The sequence below is a fragment of the Phyllobates terribilis genome, unplaced genomic scaffold, assembly GCF_046119375.1.
Source record: "Phyllobates terribilis strain yellow unplaced genomic scaffold, ASM4611937v1 Scaffold_11__3_contigs__length_659146591, whole genome shotgun sequence".
NCBI lineage: Eukaryota > Metazoa > Chordata > Amphibia > Anura > Dendrobatidae > Phyllobates > Phyllobates terribilis.
In genome coordinates this window covers 628,549,543-628,568,782 of record NW_027362771.1, presented here as the reverse complement: position 1 = coordinate 628,568,782, position 19,240 = coordinate 628,549,543, and the positions used below count along the sequence as shown (strand labels likewise).

Sequence of the window (19,240 nt, the reverse complement as noted above, 5' to 3'; positions counted from 1 at the left end):
GATTTAAAATTAAAAATAATTTTTAGCTGCATCTAGCCCGGAAAATAATTTTGGGGCTCCGAGATGCGCAAGACACATAAGTGCCTTCTTGCTGCACTACCTGCAGCATGACCCTCATATTGTCAGAATTCGAAGTAATCATGACTACTGGGTTGCCACACTCTTAGATCCCCCAAACTTTTTGATCAACCTTTTCATTTTAATAAAGACCAAAAAAATGGTCATTTTTGAAATTATAAGCATTAGCAGGTTGTTAGAAACTGAAATCAAACAGTTTTCAACTCAAAACTTTATTCTAGGTGATGTTACATTTTCACATAGGACCCCTTGTTCGAAAGGAGCTTCTGAACTCTCTCGTCCATTGAATTTGTCAGGTTTTGGATGGTTTCTGCTTCAATTGTTTTGCATGAGGACAGAATACCCTCCCAGAGCTGTTGCTTAGATGTGAACTGCCTCCCGCCATCATAGACACTCCTTTTAATGATGCTCCAAAGGTTCTGAATGGGGTAGAGGTCAGGGGAGCATGGGGGTCACACCATAAGTTTGTCCCCTTTTATGCCCATATCAGCCAGAGATGCAGATGTTTTATGTGCAGCATGAGATGGTGCATTATCATGCAGAAAAATGATCTTGCTGTGAAATACACGGTTCTTCTTCTTGAACCATGGCAGGAAGTGCTGTTTGAGAAAATCCACATACATTATGGAGTTCATCTTTAGCGCCTTCAGGGATCTTAAAGGGGCCGACAATCTCTCTCCCCATGATTCCAGCCCAAAACATTACTCCACCTCCTCCTTGTTGGCGCTGTAGCCGTGTTTGCGTGGGGTGTCCATCAACCAGCCATCCTCCACTCCATTCATCTGGACCATCGAGCGCTGCACGGCACTCATCCGTGAACAAAACAGTTTTGAAATCAGTCTTCATGTAATGTTTGGCCCACTGGAGCCGTTTCTGCTTGTGTGAAGTGGATAGAGGAGGTCGATAGGATGGCATATGCACAGCTGCAAACCTCTGAAGGACCCTGCATCTTGTTGTTCGGGGGACGTTGGAGGCACAAGCAGCTTCAAAAACTTGTCTGCTGCTATGACAAGGCTTTTTTGCCGCTGCTGTTTCAACCTGACGTAATTGCCTGTAGGAAAGAGTCCTCAATTTGCCCTTATCAGCACGCACACGTGTGTACTGTGAATCAGCTACATACTTCTTGATTGCCAAGACACTTCATCCTGATCATCGCACAATGTTGATTGTAGTCATGCCTTGACCTAAACACTCCACAATTTGTTGCTTCTCAGCAGCCGACACATCCTTTTTCTTTCCCATTTTGGCAGAAAATGTAGGCTGCTTAATAATGTGAGAGAGCCTTCTTAAGTAGTCTTGCCTTTCATTGGACACACCTGCCAAACTAATTAGCACAGGTGTCTGCAATTGCTTACAGTGATATAAAGAGCCCTGACACACATCACCATCAATGAGTTTAACTGACAAACAAACAAATTCTTCCCTTATCACTCCTAAACACTTTTTGCATAATAATTTGGAACGCGGTGTACATGTGCTTTTCCACAAAACACCAGTGGTTCACGTAGTGAATCTTACAGTTCTAACTTGCCAACCGTGGTCTGTATGGAATTGTTCAATAAAGGGCCCAAAATTAAGATAACATAGATGGGAGAGGTCTCTATGAATAGGAATTCCTAAGTATTTGATACCCTGTGAGGGCCAGGCAAAGGGAAAGTTGGACTGGATGGAATCCTATATGGATTTAGGGAGGGAGACATCGAGGGCCTCAGACTTCGCTGCATTGATTTTAACATTTTACCATGTAACAAAGTGATCTATTTCAGCCATAACAGCAGGGATGGATATATGTGATTGAGTGATATATACTAGGACATCATCAGCAAATAGAGAGCACTTGTACTCGGTGCCTCCCACCTCAATCCACCTAATATTGGGGTTATGGCGAATTGATGAGATCAGGTGCTCCGTCACTAGGATGTATAAGAGAGGGGACAGAGGACATCCCTGCCTTGTCCCATTGGTGATTGTGAAAGGTGATGAAAATGTTCTGACGCACCCCCTGGGCCTTGGGACACCCGGAGCCGGACCCTTTTTGGTGGATGCTGGTGGTTGTAGTCTTCGTGGCGGCGATCCGGTTCCGTGGCTCAGGGCGGTCAAACCAGTGGCGGAACTATTTATGTGGTTTTGATGTTTAAATGTCCGACTACGCCACCCGTGGATTGCGGTCAGAGTGAACCGCCGCTACAGGGCAGACCGCTAAGGCTGGTGTTGTGGGTGCAGCAGAGCGTAGCATAACTCCCCACGGGAGGAGTATAGCCTCAGGGCAGTGTATGCGGAGGATGGGGGTGATGGTGCAGGGCAGCAGCAGTAACGACACGGAGTCAGTGATGCAGTTTAGGGCCTTTACTCACAGTTCTTATTATCCAGACCACGTCTGCAGGTAACGGCTGCCCACGTCGTACTGTGCTCACCAGGTGAGGGGCTCAGACAACTCCCAGATAACTTTGGAGTGCTTCACAGGACCCCCTTTGTGTGTCCTTTGTCTGGCCTTTCTTACCAACACTTCTGTCCGGCTGCCTCGGGCCTCCTCTTGGTAAACTTGGCGCCAGTTTCCCTGACCCTATGTGGTGCCTTCCTAGCGGGTGGAGCAAGGGGCTGCGCCACATAAAATGTCAGAGCCTCCGGTTTCTAGCTGAGGGTCGTTTCCTGCCTCCACTAGTTTCGGGGACCGGTCTCCCCCTTTGGCCTGACCCCTCCACGCAGGTGGATTCGGGCGTGCGATGGCGACTCGCCCGTCCGCACCCCTGGGATCCCTTCATTCCTCGTTCCTGGAGCCTTCTCCGCTCCTCTTCCTTCCTTCTCCCTCTTGCAGGCCTGGGCCTCTGTTACTAGGCCCGCCTCCGGAGCAGAGCTCATGCAGAGCCCCTGCTCCCTGCCACTTCTGCTCAGACTTCTCTGCACTGAACTAAGATGGTGCCCACCTTTTATACTCCCTTCTCAATGCACCCAGGAACTGCTTCCTCCCTGCTCCTGCACTGCAGGGTTCCCCTTCCTCAGTGTTCCCTCCCCCCACTCCAGCCAGGGACAGGGACTGTCGTGCCCATCTCAGGGGCATATTGGTCGCCCTGCCCCACGGCAATGTGGTTTAATGCATGCAGGTGTCGGGTCCTGATCCACACTCCATCCTTATCTGAGAGTGAGATATCACACCTCTGGGTGAGGTGCAATACGTCTGTAGCAACCGAGCCCTCGGTGCTACAGTTCCATTTATCTTCAGCCTAGGTGACGTATTGTGATACAGGGCCGTGATTTTGGCTATAAAAGGGTCCCCTAGACCCCTATCCCAAGCTTTTTAAGAGAATCATATATGGCGTGCCAGGAGACTCTATGGAATGTTTTCTCAGCATCCAACGAGAGTATCTACTTACAAATTTTTAACTGCATCTAGCCCAGGAAATACTTTGTGCCTAGTAGCAGTGTCTGCTAGTCAGCGGATTATCCCGGCTGTTAAGCAAGCTACACCACCTGTAGTTTGGACACTTAATTTTTTCAAAGGAAATGCTTCGGGACCACGGGATACTTAGTGAAGAGCATCAGGAGGCACCCCAAGGCATAGGGGCTGGGACTGGCACTAGGATGCCTTGCGGTGGACAGCCGAGCTCGATCCTTATAAAAGCTTTTTAACTGCAGCAGCTTTAGTGGACGCTACTGGAGCTGGAATTACGCGGCTGCTGGCATGAGACTTGCCCTCCAATAGATCCTTGTAAATGGATTTAAAGTGTATTCATTCAAATTAGAGGGACAATTTAAATTAAAAAGCTTAGAGCTGCCTCCACCACAGGGGGGCTCTCTCGACCCACCAGCGGACAGGCACCAGTATTGGGAGAGGGGGGCTGGCCGTCAGGGTTCACCGCGGCTCTGGCACAAACCCGGCGACACGGAGGTGGCACGGGCAGGAGCGGACTGGCCGTCTCGGCTTCTCACTTTTTGGATTTTAGAAGGGCATGACATGCCTATATCTGTGTCTCCCCCTCCTTTTACTCCTCCACCTCTTTTCTTTTCGCATGACTATATGTACTTGTCACTTTTCCATGTGTTAGTTGTGTCTTCTGAGCAGTTTGTCAGCTTTTGGACACCTTTGAAGGTGTTTTCTATGTGTTTCTATGTGTTTTTGTTTGCCTGCCATTGGTTTTAACGGTGTTCAAAGGTGTTCGACGAACAGTTCGACGAACAGTTCGGCGAACACACGGGTGTTCGACGAACCGAACCGAACTCGAACACTACGGGGGTGGCTCAACACTACTAATAACAAAGTTCGTAAAATTAGGTTATCAGTAGGAACTCCAAATTAGGTCCTTAATGTGCTCCAATTAGATGTTAGGAATGTCCGGAGAAAGTCTAGAATAATCGCTACTTCTGTGATATACAAATCTTTGTGTGCCAATCCGTGCAGCCATGCTGTCTGATGAGCAGTTAAGCTAATGTGATATAAGCTGTTACTACAAGCGCCGTCCTGAGCTGTCGGAAGTAGATAGGAAGTAGATCTGACAGAGTCAGGGGCATTCCAGCCAATAGAGTCCCTGGATACAAAACTAAGGATAGACGGAGTGTCCTGGAAAGGCACGTGACGTCACTTGGTACGAGAATCACAAGGGCCAAAAAGCAGTCCTGCTTTGTAAGTGTAAGTAGTGCGATAGATTTATCTCCAGATTCACTTAATTCATAAAGGAGATTTCATTCAAATGAAATAAATGCAAATTGAACAAGTTAGGAAAGGGTTAAAAAAAAGACAACTTGTCATTGCAATTTAGCATGTTTAAGCAAAGGCGTGGCCATAATGGCGCTGTTACACAGATTCAATAGATAACTTTAGTGAAGAAATTCACTAGAAAATTCACTCGCAGCTGTTGTGTCCAAGGCGGCGGAGTGGAAGGGTGAGACTGTAATGTTGCACCATCTTGGGTATTTGCTGGGACTGCTCTATATGTTATTGCCTGTTTGGTGGTTCAATAAAATATTACCATACTGTTTTACCATCACCCTGTGTTGTCTGAGTAGTATTCTGCCCACGGGAGACCCCGGATCTTCACAGCAACCAACCACTATTTTGCATTATTTGCCTGAAGTGAATCACAAGAGAAATTGAATTCTAGTAAGTACAATTTATTTGTTTTTTTAAATTCAATGCAAATTTGATTTGCCTGTAATCAATTCACTCATCTCAATGTATTAGTGCCAGAATGAAAATTGACAAAAATAAAAATGTATCCAGGAATTAAAAAATGATAAAAAAGCCCTACAAAACTCATGAGATATTCTTCCTATCAGCATGAATTTATTCTGATGACCACTTGGGAATTTGGATGCATGTATTCCATTTTTAGTTCAATCGGTAAAAATGAAGTTGAAACATTTCGGTATCTTTTTCTTTTCTCACCTCATCTTATTCTTCCAGGTAACGGACCTTTGCAAACATGCCCATTCTGTAATAGTGAGGTCCTTTATATTATAGTAATGTAATAAATTTCATTTAGTGAAACACATACAGGAACACTCCAGCCTTTTTCTCCATTTCTGCACCTCGCAACTGTCTATTATAATCAGTACTTCTGTTATGTATAGTGTACTTACTTCCTTTCACTTAGCTTTCTTTTTCTTCTCTTCATGAACCTTCTTGCCAGATTCCACCCTGCACATTATTCCTGTATGTTCTGCTGTCAATCCCAAGAGGCCCCAGCACAGCATCAAACATGTTTCTGGTACCATTCCTGCCCGATAATCACACCGCACAGCAGCCAGGGCTATTGCTGTCTATCCTTCTTTATGTATCCTCATTAGTGATGAGAGAGCATGCTCGTTTAACCCTTTCACTGAGCATGCTCGGGTGCTTACCGAGTATCTTCAACATGCTCGTGCATTATGTTCGAGTCCCTGCATCTGCATGATTTAAAGCTTGAAGACAGCCTCAACACATGTGAGGACAGCCTGACAAACAAGCGGTCCCTGCATGTGTTGAGGCTGTCCTACAGCTGTAAATCATGCAGACGCAGGGACTCGAACAAAATATAAGAGCACGCCGAAGCTACTCAGTAAGCACCCGAACATGCTCGCTCATCACTGATCCTCATACATGAACTAACATTTTATACATATAAATGTAAATGGTAAAAATGTAAGCACCTTAATGTAACGTCTGTCTGAAGCCACAGGTTTAAAAAGGCTACCTCGGACAGTCTTGCCACAAGCCACTCAATCTGGCAGATTCCAGAGAAACCCTGACATTCTTTAACCCCTATACAGGGATCCGGACTTACAATGGGGTCCAGTGGATTGCTAACTACAGAGGGGCTGCCGTCCAGAAGAGCAAATAAAAGGTAGAAATGGTCGCTAAGCAGGGTCAGAGCTGAGAAGTCACGTAAAGGACAAAAACAAGGTTTGTAAGAATAGTCAGAAAACATATGAAGGGTCAAAACAAAGAGCAATTAAGCAACAATGAGCTTACAGGACTTAACCAGAGAAGCACAAGAATGTATCTGGCAGCTTCCAGCAGTAAGCTGGAAGGTTTGGTAGGATGTGGTGTTTTCCAATAGGCTGAAGTAAAGAGCTGATAACTTCAGCTGGACAGCACACACAGTCATTCTGTCAGACTGGAAACACCTGCAGGTCCCAGCCACCCAAACCTAAGTGAATGGACAGGGCTTGTGCCTGCTACAGCTTATTGTTCTGACATCTATTCTACCACCAGCACCGCCCGAATAGTGAATACAGTGGCGCCTGGTGACCGAAGCAGACATCACAAGAGCAGAAGGTGGTGGAGATGTCACAGTTATCTAAATTTAACATTTTTTAATCAAAAAGTGCAAAAGCCACCAACCACATCAAGTTGTACCTAACTGTGGATGGTCCTACCTCTTAATGTGAAAAAACAGCCTCATCTGAACTTGGGAAGTAAAAAGAAACAAGGCTTTACTCATATGATTAAAACTTTGTATGGGAAAGATGGGTATATAAGGGTGCTGACTAATGATGAGCAAGCATGCTCGTTACGCAAGATTTACAAGCATGCTCAGGAGTTTTCTGAGTATCTTCAGCTTGCTCGGGTGTTATGCCTAAGAAACAAGGATTCCTCACATGTATTAAAGCTGTCAAACAGTCACAAATCATGCGCACGAAGTGACTAAAAGATAGAAGATGATACATAGAAGATGCTACCCGAAAGGGTTAACAGAACATACTCGCTCATCACTAGTGCTGAGCCCTGGAAAGGGCCACACCCCTCAATATGTACTACAAAACAGAAAAGATAGGGTAGAACATTAGGTATGTGGATATTAAATAGAGGTAGGGCATTAGTGATAAGAAGCAACCACATCTAGGTACACCTTAACATGGTAAAAAATAATCTAAAAAATTTTTAACAAAGCAGCATACCATTTAATGTTCACAGCAATAGCGGACTTCATGTAACCATTATTTGTTCACATATAGTGTATGAGCTGTTTAGATATCATTAGTGATGAGCGAGCACTAAAATGCTCGGGTACTTGTTGCTCGGGTCGAACAAATTGGAATACTCTGGTGCTCGACCCGAGCAATGAGCACACTGTAAGTCTTTGGGAAACTCAAGCATTTTTCAGGCGGCTCTCTCCGGCGGACTGCAGAGGGCCTAAAAATTGCCCAAATCGATGGGAACAGTGCTCAATTGACATGGGAACAGCATGGGGAAGACCCCTTGAAGCATCTCTGACTTCCAGATCACTGCTGTCAACAACGTGGTCAGAGTATTATGCCACTTTTACGGACTCACAATAAAACATACAAAAACAAAACCAAAATGGATTATCCTGGGAAATATGGACATCCTTTCCAGGGTAATGACTTGTATATGAGGAAAAAATAAATAACCAAAAACAAAAATACTCCTCCACAACTTGGGCTATGTTCATACGTAGCGTTTTTGATGCGTTTTTGCACTTTTGAATTGCTTTCAACCAAGACAAATGCATTCAATGGGAAATATCATTTTAACATTTTACAACCTTATCTGGCCATGTGATGTGTGACCCATCATCAGACACATGCATACAGTGCTGAAAAGACATGGAAACAGGATGGGGATGACCCCTGGAAGCATCTTTGACTCCCAGGTCACTGCCTAAAAGTGTGCCCATCATAAGTGATCCTTGGAGCATGCGAAGATGCCTCCCACCATGCACCTGTCATTGCAGACTTGCAGCAATCACCGTCCACGTCCTTGTCCCAGTGCAGCGTTCAGTTGTCCCTACTCCATTCCTTGGAATGCAAGTGCAAGTATGCAGGCAGCCACCCACTCACAGGCTGCAATACTATGCTGCCAAATTTTTACAGCTGCTTGCGCTTGAAATTTGGCCTTTCAGGCTCGTGGAGGCGGAAGCTTTTCACAACCTGATGCCGGCGGCGGCCAGGTGTCCATACTTGGTCCCCAACCACCACTATATTTCGCAGTATTGCCTCCGCCTTCCACAAGCACGGGTCCCACAACATTACCTGTGCAGTCCCCAGTGCACTTACTGGGAAGGACCGCCTAACCACAAACACGTGGACAGGCGAATGTGGCCAGGGACAGTATGGAGCCAGTCCACAACTTTTTTTTGCTGACAGTTGTATTTAGCTCGGTGAAAGGATTGGCATAGAGGGAAATCCTATCTACCCTACATGTCATTTCTCACTGGAAGTCCTATAATGCAGTTTGTTGAAGAAGCAATGGCAGCCCGTCCAACATCAACTCGCAATTGTCGGTGGTGCTTCGACACACACACACATCTTTCTTTGCGCATTTAATTTCTTGAATACAGAGTTGGACAATGGCCTGATCTGTAATGCGTTTGAGAAATAACATGCATAAGCATTGCCGATCCACATTAAAAAAGCAGCCATAGAGTGTCCGGGAACCTTCCCCCACATTTTTCTTAGCCAGGGTTGCTTTTCGGCAGGGTTGGACGGGCCCACCAGAGAACCGGAGACTCCACCGGCGGGCCCTGGCTTCTCCTTCAGGAGAGTCCATAGTGCTGAGGTGAGGCCATGATGATAACAGAGGCCACCATCTGCCTATTTTTCTGTTACTTGGAATGCAAGTGCAAGTATGCAGGCAGCCAACCACCCACCCACAGGCCGCAACACTAAACTGCCAGATTTCTGGGCAGCTCTTTGCACTTGAAATATGGCCTTTTAAGCTCGAGGAGGCGGGAGCTTTTCACAACCTCATGCCGGTGGCGGCCAGGTGTCCATACTCGGTCCCAGCCGCCACTATAATTCCCGGTATCGCCTCCGCCTTCCACAAGAACGGGTCCCACAACATTACCCGTGCCCTCCCAAGTGTACTTAATAGAAAGGACCGCCTAACCACAAACACGTGGACAGGTGAATGTGGCCAGAGACGGTACGGAGCCAGTCCACAACTTTTTTTTGCTGAGAGTTGTATTTAGCTCGGTGAAAGGACTGGCATAGAGGGAAACCGCATTTATCCTGCATGTCATTTCTCCCAGGAAGTCCTGTAATTCAGCTTGTTGAGGAAACAATGGCAGCCCATCCAACAACAACTCACCCTTGTCGGTGGTGCTTTGACACACACACGTCTTTCTTTGCTCATTTAATTTCTGGAATACAGAATTGGACAATGGTCTGATCTGTAATGCGTTTTGAGAAATAACATGCATAAGCATGGCCGATCCACATTTAAAAAGCAGCCATAGAGTGTCCGGGAAACTTCCCCCACACTTTTCTTAGCCAGGGCTGCTTTTCGGCAGAGTTGGACGGGCCCACCAGAGAACCAGAGACTTTTCCGGCGGGCCCTGAATTCTCCTTCAGGAGAGTTCATAGTGCCGAGGTGAGGCCATGATGATGATAGAGGCCACCATGTGCTTAGTTTTCTGTTACTTGGAATGCAAGTGCAAGTATGCAGCCAGCCACCCACCCACCCACAGGCCGCAGCACAAAACTGCCAGATTTCTGGACACCTCTTTGCACTTGAAATATGGCCTTTTAAGCTCGTGGAGGCGGAAGCTTTTCGCAACCTCAAGCCGGTGGCAGCCAGGTGTCCATACTCGGTACTAGCCGCCGCTATATTTCCCAGTATCGCCTCCACCTTCCACAAGCACGGGTCCCACAACATTACCCGTGCCCTCCCCAGTGCACTTACTGGGAAGGCCTGCGTAACCACAAACAAGTCGACAGGTGAATGTGGCCAGGGACGGTACAGAGCCAGTCCACAACTGTTTTTTGCTGAGAGTTGTATTTAGCTCTGTGAAAGGACTGGCATAGAGGAGAACAGTATCTACCCTGCGTGTCATTTCTCCCAGGAAGTCCTCTAAATCTACTGGCACTTGAAATGTGGCTGAACATTACTGCTGGTACGTTTCTGTGGGAATTTGCTTGTCTCCTACCAGCCTGGAATATTTCCAGCAAACTATGGTATGACGCCATGGTTGTTGCACTGCCCCCAGTACCAGTAGTGAAGCCATGCCCAATTTCCTTCTCAGGAATTTTATTTGGTAGACTGAGGAGCTGAAAGACAGAGTTGCAGTAGGTGCAAGTTTCTCCAGCCTGTTAGATATTAAAGGGTGAACAGCAGCACAGTGGATCAGTGGTTATCACTGAAGACTTGCAGCGCTGGGATCCTAGGTTAAAATCCCAGCAAGGACTTTGTATGTTCTCCCCGTGTTTGCGTGTGTTTCCTCCTCAGTAAAAAAGCAGCCATTGAGTGTCCAGGAACATTTCCACACACTTTTACTTTTTTTAGCCAGGACTGCTTCTCTGCAGGGTTGGACGGTCCCACCAGAGAATCCTATGGTGTGCCTTGGCTTCTACCTCAGGAGAGTTCATGATAGCCTAACTTTGCAGCTGCTCTGGGGCTCTTGAGCGGGTGAGAAAGGTTAGCCCTCAGAATCAAATCCTCTGGTGGGCACAATGTTTTTCAATCTGGAACAGCTTCTCAGTGGGAGTTGTATTTCACCACAGCCATATTCTTTAGCTCGGTGAAAGGACTGACATAGAGGGAAACCATATCTACCCCGTCTGTCATTTCTCCGTCACCAGGTTCCGCCCATTGTCACACACGACCATGACTGGCTGTATGTTCAGCGGTGAGAGCCACAGATCAGGATGCTGTGTTACAGCTTTCAACAACTCTACAGCGCTGGGCGGTTTGTCAATTAAGTACTAATCATGTTATCTTCAGCACAGCCTTTTGCCGCTTGGCCAAGGCAGTGCTGCAGTGCTGTCAGCTTGTGACTGATGTGGTCATTTCGGAGATGGAGGAGGAGGTGCATGAGCTAAACAATGTGATTACATTGAGGTTAAATTGATGACGCTGTTTTTTATACTAAAGAAACATCCTATTGTTTTGGGGGTTTTTTTACGTTATTTTTTAAGACAAATGCATTCACCGGGAAATGTCATTTTAACATTTTACAACCTTATCTGGCAATGTGGTGTGTGACATATCATCAGACACATCCTTTTTTATTTATGATGGATGGACTCTGAAAGTCATGAAGCCTATTTTTATAGGGACATCAGACAGCCCTTACTATTCTTAAAAGGCCAGCAGTCGGCCCTAGATATTGTTAGAGAGCCATCAGCCGGTTATGCTTTGTTGTTCCCATTATTAACAAGTAGGTCTAATACTGTTATTGCATATCCAGTGACTGCAAGGGCTGCCAAAAATTAGGACGCAACCCAATAACCCTTTGAAGAGACATAGAGGAGGGTCTCAGTAAAAAAAATGTTCCTATTATAAAGGGGTGGTTTTCCTATTGTGGTAATGCCCATTCTGTGACTGCAAGGGCTGCCAAAATTTGGGAAAAACCCCACTAAGAATTTAAAGACACAGAGCAGGGCCAGAGTAACAAGGTACGACATGTTCCCATTATAAAGGAGAGGCAATGCTATACAGTTATATGTTATGCAGTGAGTCCAACGGCTGACCAATTTAAGGAAAAATCCCAATCAGAAATTAAAGACACACACAGCAGGACCACAGTAACAAGGCACGACATGTTCCCATTAGAAAGGAGAGGGTCTGCTATACAGTTATAGGGTATGCAGTAAGTCCAACGGCTGACCAATTTTAGGAAAAACCCTACTTAGAAATTAAAGACACACGGAGCAGGGCCACAGTAACAAGGTACGACATGTTCCCATTAGAAACGAGAGGATCTGCTATACAGTTAAAGGGTATGCAGTGAGTCCAAAGGCTGACCAATTTTAGGAAAAATCTCACTAAGAATTTAAAGACACATAGAGCAGGGCCACAGTAACAAGGTACGACATGTTCCCATTAGAAACGAGATGGTCTGCTATACAGTTATAGGGTATGCAGTGAGTCCAATGGCAGACCAAATTTTGGAAAGATCCCAATAACAATTTAAAGACACATAGAGCAGGGCCACAGTAATGACAAATTCCCATTAGAAAGGAGAGAATCTCCCATAGTGTCGGCCTATGCAGTGAATGCAAGGGCTGCCAAAAATTTGGAGGCATTTCAATGACCCTTGGAAGAGATGTGGAGGAGGGCCTCATAAAAAAATGTTCCCATTAGAAAGGAGCAGACCTCCTATACTTGTAATGCCCATGCACTAAGTGTATGGGCTGACAAACATTTACCCCTGGGGGGTATACATGAACATACAGTAAAAAAAAATTTTTTTACGGGCATCATAAACACCCTTTAAAAAAATTATGTGGGTGTTGCATCATGGACCACAGTCACCATGGTGATATGGTGGTGGAGGATGAGGAGAAGGAGGAGGACAAGAGCAAATAGCCAAAATCAGAAAGCGTATACCCATGTGTGGGTTTGAAAAGGTGCGTGGGAATACACCTCCCAAGAAAACACACTGGATTTGAGTTTATATTACGCTGCTATCATTCGGTGGTTTTGAGAAGTCTGTCCCAATCCAACCCTTGTTCATTTTTATGAGTCAGCCTGTCAGCATTTTCAGTTGACAGGCGGATGCACTTATCAGATATAATTCCACCAGCGGCACTAAAAACCCGCTCTGAAAAAACGCTGGCGGCAGGGCAGCCCAGGACCTCCAAGGCATAGAGAGCCAGTTCATTCCACATATCCAGCTTGGATACCCAATAATTATAAGGCACAGCGGAATCACGGAGGACATTGGTACGGTTGGCAAAGTACTCCCTCAGCATCTTCCCAAACTTTGCACTCCTTGTGAGAGTACCCTGCGCCTCAGGGCCTGTGCAATGGGAGGGTCTGAGAAAACTCTCCCAGAACTTTATCAGTGTTCCCCTGCCTCTGCTGGATTGAAGTTGTGTCTCTCTCACCTGTACTCCTTGGTTGTCCAACGAAGTGTTCCCTCTGCCGCCAGCGTTTTTGGATGGGAATTTTTTTAATAGTTCCGCAACAAGGGCCTTCTGGTACTGCCCCATTTTTGTACACCTTTCCGCCTCAGGAATAAGAGATATAAAGTTCTCCTTGTAGCGTTGGTCTAGAAGTGTCACCAACCAGTGATGACTGTCACCCAAAATTTTGAGAAAGCAAGGGTCATGGGAAAGGCAGCGTAACATAAACTCAGCCATGCGTGCCAGACTACTAACAGGCAAGACTGTCGTGTCTTCACCAAGAGGATGACTGACCATGCTCTCCTTCTCTTCCTCTCTGTCCTCTGGCCATCCACGCTGAACAGACGGTATGACAGCTGTGCAGGTAGTACTGTCTATAGTGCAAGAAACTAGCTCCTGTCCTTCCTCCTCCTCCTCCTCCTTTTCCTCATTGTCACCCAATCCACATTGGGATGAGATGAGGCTGGGCTGTGTGAAATCACCTTCTGTGGTTCCTTGCTCCATCTCATCGTGCTCCGCCTGCAATGCATCCTCTTTTATTGTGATCAGAGAGCGTTTCAGAAGATATAGAAATGGGATGGTGACGCTAATTATGACCATACACCATCTTGGTGGAGACCTCAAAGTTTTGGAGGATGGTATATATGTCTGACATCAATGTCCACTCCTGAGGTCTTATGTGTGGAGTATGAACTGAATACCGACAGCCTTGTTGATGCTGGTACTCTACAACTGCCCTCTTCTGCTCACAAATCCTTCCCAACATCTGCAGTGTAGAGTTCCAATGCATGGGGACATCACACACCAGTCTGTGACCCGGAAGCTGCAAATGCTGCTGAAACACTGCAAGTGCGGAGGAAGCTGTAGGTGACTTTCTAAAATGGGCACACAGGTGGCGTACTTTAACAAGCATATCCAGAAGCTCCGGGTAGGATTTGAGAAACCGCTGAACCACGAGGTTAAGCACATTGGCCATGCATTGTACGTATGTGAGCTCGCCTCGCCTCAGAGCCGCCACCAGGTTCCGGCCATTGTCACACATGACCAAGCCTGGCTGTAGGTTCAGTGGTGTGAGTCACAGATCTGCCTGTTCTTTCAGAGCTGTCCACAACTCTTCAGCATTGTGTGGTTTTTCACCTAAGTATATTAGCTTCAACACAGCCTGTTGTCGCTTGGTCCAGGCAGTGCTGCAGTGATTCCAGCTTGTGACTAATGTGGTCATTTCAGAGAAGGAGGCTAAAGAGGAGCAGGCTGAGGAGGATGAGGTGCAGGAGCTGTAGACCATGGGGGCAACCCTAATTGACCTAGGGCCCGCAATCCTTGGAATCGGGAGGACGTGTTCCGTCACAAGGTCCGACTGGGTCCCGGATTCCACTATGTTAACCCAGTGTGCCGTCAGCAAGTTGTACCATCACTACCTACAAGGACTTGTCCGCGTTTCCGTGGTTAGGTGGACTTTACCAGTAACTGCATTGTTAAGAGCAAGGCTAATGTGTTGGGACACGTGCTTGTGTAATGTGGAGATGGCACAACGGGAGAAATAGTTGCGGCTGGGGACCGAGTTCCTAGGGACGGCCGCCGCCGTCGGGTTGGGAAATGCTTCCTTCTACTCGAGCCTAAAAGGCAACATTTTGAGTGCAATCAATCGTGAAATGTGAGAATTTAGTAGTGTGGCCTGTGAGGCGTTAGCTGCATATTTGCACGTGCGTTCCATGGACTGGTGTATGGACAACTGAACACTGCGCTGGGACAAGGACATGTACGTGCTTCCTAATGCTGCTACTTGAGGATGTGCAATGACAGGTGCAGGGCAAGAGGCATCTCTGCATGCACCATGGACATGGGATTGGCTTGCTTACACTACAGTGGAAGAAGCAATGGTGCCACCCACAGACACTGTTCCTGAACCCTGGGGTTCTGCCCACAAAGTCGGGTGCTTTGCTGCCATGTGCCTGATCATGCTGGTGGTGGTCAGGCTGGTCGTTTTGCCACCCCTGCTGATGCTGGCCTGGCTGGTGGTGCAAATGGCCTTTTTGGGGTTATCGGTAGAGTCTTTAAAAAGCAACCAGACTCGGGAAGACCTAACAGTTGTACTGGCAAGTTCCTTCATGTTGGTGTAACGGGGAATGGTTGCCTGCCTTCTGTCTGCTTTTTCCTGCCTTTTGGGGTGCTCGGCCTCTCTCCCCCTGTGTGCTGCTGTCCTCGCTCTTCATGTTCTCCTGCCAGGTTGGGTCAATTACTATAGTGTCCACCACCTCGTCTTCCACTTCTGCATCATGGTCCTCCTCTTGACTTTCTGGAAATTGTGTCTCATCATTGTCCATCTCTTGTGACACTTTCCCACCGTCGTCTTCGTGTGATCGTGGCTGCTCAAATATTTGGGCATCACTACACGCAATCTCCTCTTGCCCCACTTCAAGTGGATGGGGATAGAGGCCCAAATCTATAAATGAAAAAGTGAACAGCTCTTTAGAGTGTCCAAGGGTGGGATCAGTTGTCTCTGGGTACTCGGCATGGTTGTAGGAAGAAGGATCAGGGTGAGGAATATGCGGTCCAGACTCACAGCTACTGAGACTTGACCGTGTGGAAGACAGGGTGGTGGTGGTGGCTAAGTGACTGGAAGCATTATCCGCTATCCAACCAACCACCTTTTGACACTGATCTGAGTTCAATAGTGGTGTGCTGTCCCTTAGAAATTGGGACAGGAAGGTCAGGTGAGAAGATGTGGGCGTTTGTTGTGGCACAATTGCGACTTGCCCACGACCTTGTCCTCGGCCTCTGCATGCACCATTAGCATCAAGTCCAGTTCCCCGTCCCTTGCTACATGCTTTTCCCATTTTAAATGGAGGACAATATCTTCCACGCTCACTACAAATGAGTTTGGAGCAAACTTATATGTGATCCGTGTGATGGAGAAAACAGAGTTTTAAATATCTGGCCTGTAGGTAATTAGTTTGAACAGCAAACTACTGTGAATTGCTTCACTGACACACTAAAGGAAATTTTTAATTGAGGCCAGAAATGGCAGTATTTTCTGACAAGGTATATGTGATCCGTGTTATTGAGAAAACACAGTTTTAAATAGCTGGATTTTTAGCGCTCTAATATGGAAAGGACCTGGCTGTATTCTGCAGTGCCAACAAGCAAATGGCGCAGAAAAACGGTGTTCTCTGCATTGCTTTTTAAGCAAATAATGAGGATTAAGATCCAAAGAAAAGTATTCCTGGCTCCTGAGAGCTGGGCCTTTGAATAGAAATATCTAACAGCAGAAGAAGGCAGAATTGGAATGGAGCCTCTTGTGCTATGTGCACTGCAGTCTGCTATATACACTGCCTGCCTATACACCCGACCTGCCTGATTTCTGTGCAGATGGATTAGTTAGTCCTCAAAAGGACTGTTTGTTAAGATGGATATGTGTAATGTACGTTTTTTCTCCCTACACTTCCTAATACAAGATCAAATCTCTCCTTGCTCAGCAGCATCACCTCTCCCTACACTGTCTGATACGGAGTGACTGTGATGAGCAAGGCGGTTCCAGGTCAGATATAGACCTGATGACGCTGTGCGACCAGCCAATCACTGTAATGCCCAAAACAAACATGGCTACAGCATTACAGTGCAAGGCAGGCAATCTCTGCATGTTCATTGGCTCTCTAAAGAGCACCAAACATGCAGGGAGGGGACCCGAGTTCCCGCCCGAGCAACCCAGAAATACTCGGCGAGCAGTGAGATGCTCGGGCGAGCACCAAGCAGTAGCGAGCATGCTCGCTCATCACTAGTGTTATCTCTGCTATTTTTAAAATATTCTTGCTTTGCAGCATTTGTTACACATCTGCCTAAAACTTTTGCACAGTACTGTATATCTGTATATAATTCTTTGGGTTGCATTTTCTTGAAAACTTGCCTTTAGTAGTTTGTTATTGACATTATTTAATAGAGTAAAATAAATGAGACTCATGGGACGATGATAAAAATCTCATAAGATTCACCCTCAATTGTATCTCGCCTTTAATTTAATGTATAAATATCTCGACTCATTTCCATTAAGGTTTTCATTCATGTCTCTCTCGGCCACATAACATGATCAATTTTTATTTCTTGAACCTTTCTTGGGAATAACACAATCAAGGTTGAAAAACACAATACAAATATTCAAAAATGAATAGCAAGAACAAAAAAATATATGTAAGTATTGTCAAAAAAACTCCATTGTATGATAAGGCCAACTTAAAACTCCCTTCACTATGTCTGGAATATGTCTAGGAACATTTTGTGTCTAATACATATAATTTAGCTTTCAGAAAATAAAACAGTGATCTCTAAAATGTAACATTGATCTGTTTGTTCATGTTCTTTGTTATTTTAGGCTGTTTCTATATTTTCTTTACAATTCATGGTTTTATTGTAACATTTGTGGTTCATAATTATCTTTATGTAAAATATCTGAATGCACAAATAATAAAATGCCCTAATATATTCATATTTCAAACCTATTTACTGATTCTCTGGATATTTTATATAAATCGTAAAGTGGCTGTTTCTGGTTTATTGCAGCATGAAGTAACTATGATATATTCTACATACAGGGGAACAATCTGACTGCGGTCACTGAGTTTTTTATTTTAGGATTTCAAGTCAGTCATTGTTCAAGAAATGTTTTGTTTTCTCTTCTCCTGGTGGTTTATTGTGGGACAATATGCGGGAACCTCCTGATCATCCTTCTGGTGTCCACCAGCAAGAAACTCCACACTCCCATGTACTTTTTCCTTTCACAGTTGTCCATCAGTGACATCTTGTTACCCAGTGATATTGTTCCTAACATGTTCCACATCCTACTGAATAATGGGGGATCGATTACTTTTCTTGGTTGCATGATTCAGTTTTATTTTTTATGTGTCTCGGGAGCATGTGAATGTCTTCTCCTCACTGTGATGTCCTATGACAGATATGTTGCCATCTGTAATCCTTTCCATTATATTTCTATAATGACAAGTCGACGTTGTGAAATATTATCGGCAATGTGTTGGTTGTTTGGATTTTCTATCAATTTGATTTACATCTTTACAATGGCAGAGCTGAACTTTTGTGGTCCAAATATCATTGACCATTTATTCTGCGATATTGTCCCATTACTAGAACTTGCCTGTTCGGATACCTTCATTATTCACTTTGAAATGTATTTTCTAAGCTTTCTGTTATTATTAGTTCCAACAATAATCATTATTCTTTCTTACACTTCTATAATTTTAACAGTCTTAAGGATCCCATCCAGTACCGGTAGACAGAAAGCCTTCTCCACCTGTAGCTCCCACCTCTCTGTGGTCTCCATATACTATTGGACAATTTTTAGTGTTTATCTTGTCCCAACAAAAGGACTAACACTCACCATGAGTAAGATCCTATCATTGCTGTATACTGTGTTCACTCCTTTGGTTAACCCCATTATATACAGTATGAGAAATAAAGACATTAGGAAAGCCGTACAGGAGACATTTCATAAGTGGTTGATCTGGTAAATTTATAATAAAGGTCTTCTTCATAGATTTTGTATGCTGAGTTTTTAAAATGCATTATGTGCTCAGGTTAAAACAAGTAAATGATTATGTATATGCTTTCATAATAATGATATTGAAAAAAACTTTTCATGCCATGATATTTTATACCTGAATTCACTTAATTTACACCTAAATACAACAAACATTCTTATCTAGAAGGAATTGCTGAGCTTTGAAAAATGTTTAATGCAGTCAAACAAAAATGTGAAAGCTTGAAAATCAGACAATCCATGGTTTGCAATGGGTTCACACTTGGAACTCATATTTTGGTAGAGACAAAGGTAAGGGAGTAAAGAATATGATTCTGATTACAAGAAACAGGA

The 19,240-nt window shown here is 45.2% G+C and overlaps 1 protein-coding gene across 1 annotated transcript; it reads left to right on the top strand.

Moving 5' to 3' along the window:
• The first annotated feature begins 6,479 nt into the window (after positions 1 to 6,479).
• LOC141167471 (olfactory receptor 1496-like) lies at positions 6,480 to 18,878 on the top strand. The gene is made up of 2 exons (XM_073654872.1): positions 6,480 to 6,587; positions 17,949 to 18,878. Exons 1-2 carry the CDS (start codon positions 6,480 to 6,482, stop codon positions 18,876 to 18,878), a joined length of 1,038 nt encoding a protein of 345 aa, XP_073510973.1.
• The last annotated feature ends 362 nt before the right edge of the window (positions 18,879 to 19,240 follow it).